The sequence below is a fragment of the Anolis carolinensis genome, chromosome 4, assembly GCF_035594765.1.
Source record: "Anolis carolinensis isolate JA03-04 chromosome 4, rAnoCar3.1.pri, whole genome shotgun sequence".
Lineage (NCBI taxonomy): Eukaryota > Metazoa > Chordata > Lepidosauria > Squamata > Dactyloidae > Anolis > Anolis carolinensis.
Window position 1 is genome coordinate 201809728 of NC_085844.1, and position 7082 is coordinate 201816809.

At 44.6% G+C, this 7082-nt stretch overlaps 1 protein-coding gene across 7 annotated transcripts in view; it reads left to right on the forward strand.

Moving 5' to 3' along the window:
* The window catches only part of LOC103279618 (complement receptor type 2), a 60110-nt gene extending 53028 nt beyond the window's left edge, over positions 1-7082 (forward strand). For 5 of the 7 annotated variants that reach the window (XM_062978612.1, XM_062978619.1, XM_062978613.1 and 2 more), the window contains 3 exons: positions 666-710; positions 6108-6134; positions 6542-7082. In XM_062978612.1, coding sequence (XP_062834682.1) covers positions 666-710; positions 6108-6134; positions 6542-6585 — 116 coding nt within the window. In that variant the 3' untranslated portion in view covers positions 6586-7082. The remainder of the gene's footprint in view (positions 1-665; positions 711-6107; positions 6135-6541) is intronic. The other 2 variants (XM_062978614.1, XM_062978617.1) reach the window with 1 other exon arrangement.

The window sequence follows — 7082 nt, forward strand, 5'->3', positions numbered from 1 at the left end:
CCCAAGTGTCTAGGACTGTGTGATGTATTTTCGGATGATGCGTGCAGATCCCAGCAGGGTGGCCTTTTGCAGTTGGCAGATCGTGATTTTGTCAATGTCTATTGTTTCCAAATGCTGGCTGAGATCTTTTGGCACGGCACCCAATGTGCCCATCACCACCGGGACCACCTGCACTGGTTTCTGCCAGAGTCTTTGAAGTTCAATCTTGAGGTCCTGATAGCGGCTGAGTTTTTCCTGTTGTTTTTCGTCAATGCGACTGTCACCTGGGATGGCGACATCAATGATCCAAACCTTTTTCTTTTCCACAACTGTGATGTCTGGTGTGTTGTGTTCCAGAACTTTGTCAGTCTGGATTCGGAAGTCCCACAGTATCTTTGCGTGCTCATTTTCCAATACTTTTTCAGGTTTGTGATCCCACCAGTTCTTTGCTGCTGGGAGGTGGTACTTGAGGCATAAGTTCCAATGAATCATTTGGGCCACATAGTTGTGCCTCTGTTTGTAGTCTGTCTGTGCGATTTTCTTACAGCAGCTGAGGATATGATCAATGGTTTCGTCGGTTTCTTTGCACAGTCTGCATTTTGGGTTATTATTATTATTATTATTTATCCAAGAAAATATTTTCATCAATCCCAAATCAGCTAAAATAATCTCCTTATTTTATGAAGGACCTACACGGAAACCGAGCACAACAGTTACTAAACCAGACTCAGGTAAGCTAAATAACAATGACAGCGGGAACAAGCAAATGATATTCTAATAGGAAAGGCAGGGCTTTTTAAACTGTGGCTGTCTATGGTTAAAAATGGGAACATATCTTCTGTGTCCTTGTAAAGCAAATGAGAGGCAGGGACCACCCTCATGCTCAGGGCCGGTTTAAATTATGAGGCCGGTTAAGCCACTGCCTCGGGCGCACGCCGCTGGGGCGCTGTCGACGCCTCGACAGCACCCGGTAGCGCCGCCACTGCCGCCGTGCCACCGCTCCGCGCCAAACTGCATGTCGCCCTAAATGGCTGTGCGCACGCGCGGATCAGCCAGCCAATCCGCACGTGCGCCCAGCCATTTAGGGCGACATGCAGTTTGGCACGGAGCGGCGGTGCGGGATGGAGGAGGGGGGCCTGGGATGGGGAGAGGAGAAGATCGGGGGCGGCAGGAGCTGGGGAGCCTTTGTGGGCGGAAATAAGGGGGATGTGAGGTAGTGGGGCAAAGGCTCAGCTCCCCTCCTCCCCACTCCTAGGCCTGCTTGGGCCTCTCCGTCCTTCCTCCCCATAGATCACCCCTGCTGATGGCAACATTACCTGCAGGATCGCTTGAGGTTGGCCTCGGCTCCTTCCGAGACTGGCTGGGTCGCGTCTTCTTCCTCCTCCTCCTCCTCCTCTTCCTCTTCCTCCTCCATCTTGGCAAGGCGCGCCTCGCTCATGCGCTTCAGAACCGCTCCAGAGCAGCCCCGATCCCAGGTCGTCTTCCTTCCTTCCTTCCTTCCTTCCTTCCTTCCTTCCTTCCTTCCTTCCTTCCTTCTTTTGTTCAGCGCTGGAGGGAAAGACCCTTCTCCGCCCCCAACTGGCCTCGATCCCATCCAGGGTCTTGGGCCAATCGGCTTGTGGGGGAGACCAGGAGCAAACGGATAGGAAGATTTCCTTAGGATGCATCTTAAACTCACATTTTTCTAGCCCTTACTGCAGGCCTGGGCAAACTTCGGCCCTCCCAGGTGTTTTGGACTCCAACTCCCACAATTCCTAACAGCCGGTAGGCTGTTAGGAATTGTGGGAGTTGGAGTCCAAAACACTTGGGAGGGCCGAAGTTTGCCCAGGCCTGCCCTACTTTTAGAGATATTGTTAATTCCCTGTAGAATGAAGGCAGTTTGACACACCACCTGAACGGCCATGGCTCAATAGAATGGAAGCCTAGAATTGTAGTTTTACATGATGCTGATGCCTCACCAAACCACAACTCCCAGGATTCCATAGGACTGAGCCATGGCAGTTCAAGCAGCATCAAAGTGCATTAATTCAACAAGGTAGACACACCCTGAGGTTGCCATCCCAGGCACACTTTCTCCAGAGTAAACCATACTAAAGGATTGACTTGGGGTTGACAGAATCACTGGGTTGCTGTGAGTTTTCCGGGCTGTATGGCCATGTTCCAGAAGCATTCTCTCCTGACGTTTCTCCCACATCTATGGCAGGCATCCTTAGAGGTTGTAAGGTATGTTGAAAACTAGGCAAGTGGGTGTTTTATATCTGTGGAAGGTCCAGGGTGGGAAAAAGAACTCTTGTCTGTTTGAGGCAAGTGTGAATGTTGCAATTGGCCACCTTGATTAGCACTGAATAGCCTTGCAGCTTCAAGACCTGGCTGCTTCCTTCCTGGGGGAATCCTTTCTTAAGAGGTGATTAGCTACCCCTGGTTGTTTCTTGTCTGGAATTCCCCTGTTCTTCAGTGTTGTACTTTATTTACTGTCCTGATTTTAGAGGGTTTTTTAATACTGGTAGCTAGATTTTGTTCATTTTCATTGTTTTCTCCTTTCTGTTGAAATTGTCCACATGCTTGTGGATTTCAGTGACTTCTCTGTCTAGCCTGACATGGTGGTTATCAGAGTGGTCCAGCATTTCTGTGTTCTCAAATAATATGCTGTGTCCAGGTTGGTTCATCAAGTGCTCTGTTATGGCTGACTTGTCTGGTTGAGTTAGTCTGCAGTGCCTTTCCTGTTCCTTGATTGGTGTTCGGGCAATGCTGCTGCGTTTGGTGGTCCCTATGTAGACTTGTCCACAGCGGCATGGTATATGGTAGGCTCCTGCAGAGGTGAAAGGATCCCTCTTGTCCTTCGCTGAACGTAGCATTTGTTGGATTTTCTTAGTGGGACTGTAGATAGTTTATACGTTGTGTTTCTTCATCAGATTCACTATGCAGCCAGTGGTTCCCTTGATGTTCAGTAAGAACACTTTTCCTCTGGGTGGATCTTTGACTTGGCGTTGGTTGCTGTGGGGTTGCTGCATTCATTCTTCAGTGTAGATGAAGCCTTAGGCTCATGAGAGCTGCAACAGAGACAACTGCACAACTATCTTCTATCTACCAACTGTTACAAATGCCTGTTTAAAATAAGAAAACATAAACATATGTAGTTTCCCGACAGATGGCCATCCAGTCTCTGCTTAAAAACCTTCAGAAAATGAGACTCCAAAACACTCCCAGCCTCAGGCAGCACTCAGAAAACAGGGGAATTCCAGGCATGAGACAATCAGGGCCAGCCAACACCTCCATAGAATCATAAAATCATAGAGTTGGAAGAGACCTTGTGGGCCATCCAGTCCAACACCCTGCCAAGAAGCAGGAAAATCGCATTCAAAGCAGCCCCAACAGATGGCCATCCAGCCTCTGCTTCAAAGCCTCCAAAGAAGGAGTCTCCACCACACTTCGGAGCAGAGAGTTCCACTGCCGAACAGCTCTCACAATTAGAAAGTTCTTCCCAATGTTCAGGTGGAATTTCCTTTCTTGTAGTTTGAAGCTATTGTTCTGCATCCTAGTCTCCAGAGCGGCAGAAAACAAGCTTGCTCCCTATGACTTCTCCTCACATATTTATGGATGGACATCATGTCTCCTCTCAACCTTCTCTTCTGCAGGCTAAACATGGCCAGCTCTTTAAGCCACTCCTCATAGGGCTTGTCCTCCAGACTCTTGATCATTTTAGTCACCCTCCTCTGGACACATTTCAGGTTGTCAGCATCTCCCTTAAATCGCAGTGCCCAGAACTGGACTCAGTATTCCAGTTGTGGTCTGACCAAGGTCAGGCTTTCTTGGTCTTGGAAGCATTGGACCATGAGTTAAATTGCCAAGAGGCATCTATGGCTGGTGGATACCATCTCAGCTAACAATTGAATCTGCTCCAGGCTTTAGTATGAAAGCACCCCTGACAGATGGACATCCAGCCTCTGCTTAAAAGCCTCCAAAGAAAGAGCCTCCACCACACTCCGGGGCAGAGAGTTCCACTCCCAACAAAGCATTCCCCCAGGCAGGAAGCAGCCAGGTTTTGAAGCTAAAAAAACCATTCAATGCTAATCAAGTGGTCAGTTGCAACATTCACATTTGCCTCCAACAGACAAGAGTTCTTTCTCCCACCCTGGACATTCCACAGATAGATAAACCCCACTTGCATAGTTTCCAACAGACTTCACAACCTCTGAGGATGCCTGGCATAGATGTGGGTGAAACATCAGGAGAGAATACTTCTGGAACATGGCCACACAGCCCGAAAGACATATAACAACCCTAAAGGGTAAACGTTTCCCCCTGACATTAAGTCCAGTCATGTCTGATTCTGGGGTTTGGTGCTCATCTCCATTTCAAAGCCAAAGAGCCAGCGTTGTCCGTAGACTCCTCCAAGGTCATGTGGGATGACTGCATGGAGCGGCGTTACCTTCCCGCTGGAGCAGTACCTATTGATGCACTCAAATTTGCATGTTTTTGAACTTCTGGGTTGGCAGAAGCTGGGGCTAACAGTGATGGCTCACTCTGGTCCCCCAATTCAAACCTGCTGCGGCCTTTCGGTCCAGAATTTCAGCAGCTCAGCGCTTTCACATGCTGTGCCATCAGGGGATATTATTTCTTAAAGGTTGTGAATATACAATATTTATGATTGGTTTTATTTATCTGTTAGAGGCAAGTATGAATGCTGCAATTAGGAAAAATGATAAGGATGTAATGGCCTTGCAGATTTACAGCCTGGCTGTTTCCTCTCTGAGTGAATTTTTTGTTGGGAGGTGTTAGCTGGCCCTGATTGTTTCCTGTCTGGAATTCCCCTGTTTTCAGAGTGGTGTTCTTTGCGATATGGTATGTGCTTCTACCGTCTGTGGCCATGAGAAAACAGAGGATTTACCAGACTTTGATGATGGGAATACTTTGTTGGGAGGTGTTAGCTGGCCCTGATTGTTTCCTGTCTGGAATTCCCCTGTTTTCAGAGTGGTGCTCTTTGCGATATGGTATGTGCTTCTACCGTCTGTGGCCGTGAGAAAACAGAGGATTTACCAGACTTTGATGATGGGAATACTTTGTTGGGAGGTGTTAGCTGGCCCTGATTGTTTCCTGTCTGGAATTCCCCTGTTTTCAGAGTGGTGTTCTTTGTGATATGGTATGTGCTTCTACCGTCTGTGGCCGTGAGAAAACAGAGGATTTACCAGACTTTGATGATGGAAATACTTTGTTGGGAGGTGTTAGCTGGCCCTGATTGATTCATGACTGGATTTCCCCTGCTTTGCTACACCCATTACAATGGTCCACGCTGGCGTGGCACTTCTGAAGGACAAGAGTTCACTTCCTGAGAAAGGAAGTGTCTATTCTCCTGGGGCTGCGTTCTCCCAAACAAAACGATTTCCCAATGCGATTTCCTGCTTCTTGGCAGGGGGTTGGACTGGATGGCCCATGTGGTCTCTTCCAACTCTACTATTCTATGATTCTATGATTCTATGAAAACTGATCTGAAGCTAGTCCGAAGTCTGAAAAATCTTCTGAAGAGATATCATGACCAGGAAACCTTTGTGTAGTACTTGTAGACTAGAAATAACAAAAAAATTAAAATTGTTGCAAAGTTTATTAAAATATTTATTTATTAAAATGCAAAATTGGTGTTAATTCTATGTAATGTTACTATATGAACATAATGTTGTTAATAAACTTCTGGTTGTAAGGTAAACTCTTTTATCCATTCTATTCACCTCTACCTTCTACCTTTTATTTCTCGGTGATTGGGGGTTTTTTTGTGGGGGGGGGGGCACCAAAATCCTGTTTCGCTTACACTTGAAAATTTCCTTGGGCCGGCCCTGATCATGCTTAGTTTTTTTTATGAATGATTGAGGCATATTTCATTTTTCCAGCCCTCTCTAACAGGATAGTTGGAAGGGAGCAGGTTGAGGAAGGCAGTATCTTTTATTATACTCGCCTTGTATTCAACCTCCTCCTGTGATCTTGCCTACCCTTCCTTGTATTCCAGGAGAGGGAAAACTTCACAGTAGTGGTTTATTTCTAAGAAATTATGCCTTTGAAATATTTTAACTGTAATCCTCAGAATCCTCAAACCAGAATCCTCAACTTGAATTTGATCTTCTCATTTCTCTCTTTAGGAAATAACAGCGTGGCAATTGTTGCAGGTAAGTGCAATGTTTTGACATAGAACTTTTGTTCTTGTTCTTCAATTCTTGACAAAAATAGAATTAGAAAACTTTATGCAGAAGTTGTGGGGGGAAAACAGTGCATACTGGATTACTTTCTTATTTTTTTTCTACATTCACATTTCATTAACAAAATTTCTGGTCATTCTTACTTGATTGATTAGCATTTGGAAATATTAAATTCTGTTACCTTCCCATAACAGAAAAACAAAGGCATTACACCTCATTCATGTAAATGTTAAGAACATATTATGGAATGGGATATATGTGTGCTATTTTCTTTTTCTCAAAAGGAAATAAAATAAAGTTATCCCTGAAATTCTTTAACATTAAAAATTAATGTTATTAATGCGGGTGAATTAAAATATCTGTCTTTCCTTTCACAGGAAAACTGACAATTATTCTGGTCCTCCTGGTTCTTATGGTCTAGTGTTGTACAAAGAAAATAATGGAAGAAAAATGAACCAATATCAGATTTCTGCAGTAAAGCATTCTAACTTCTTCCTCCAATAGTAAAACACAAAACTACAAAAGTAACAAATCAATGTTAAAATAAAGACATTTATTTTGAAGGAGAAAACAATATATGTTGCTTTGACTCGGGCCATCTATAGCATGGCTTGACAACAGGGCCTTAACTATTCCAAATTTATATCCTGACCATTTCAAGTCAGAGGGGTCAAAAGGAAGACCTCCATGTTGTTGGACTGCAGCTCATGTCAGTACTAGTGAAGAATGCTGGAAGATACAGTCCTTCAACATTAAGATAACTGAATTACAGATATATCCTTTAGCCATGTGTAAGAATTTTGTTTACATCTTGTTAATGTATTATACTTGTTTTCTTATGTATTTAAATAACTTATTTTGATTTACATAATTGTTCAAAAAGCAGAATATAAATAAAATTAACTATTACTATGCAAA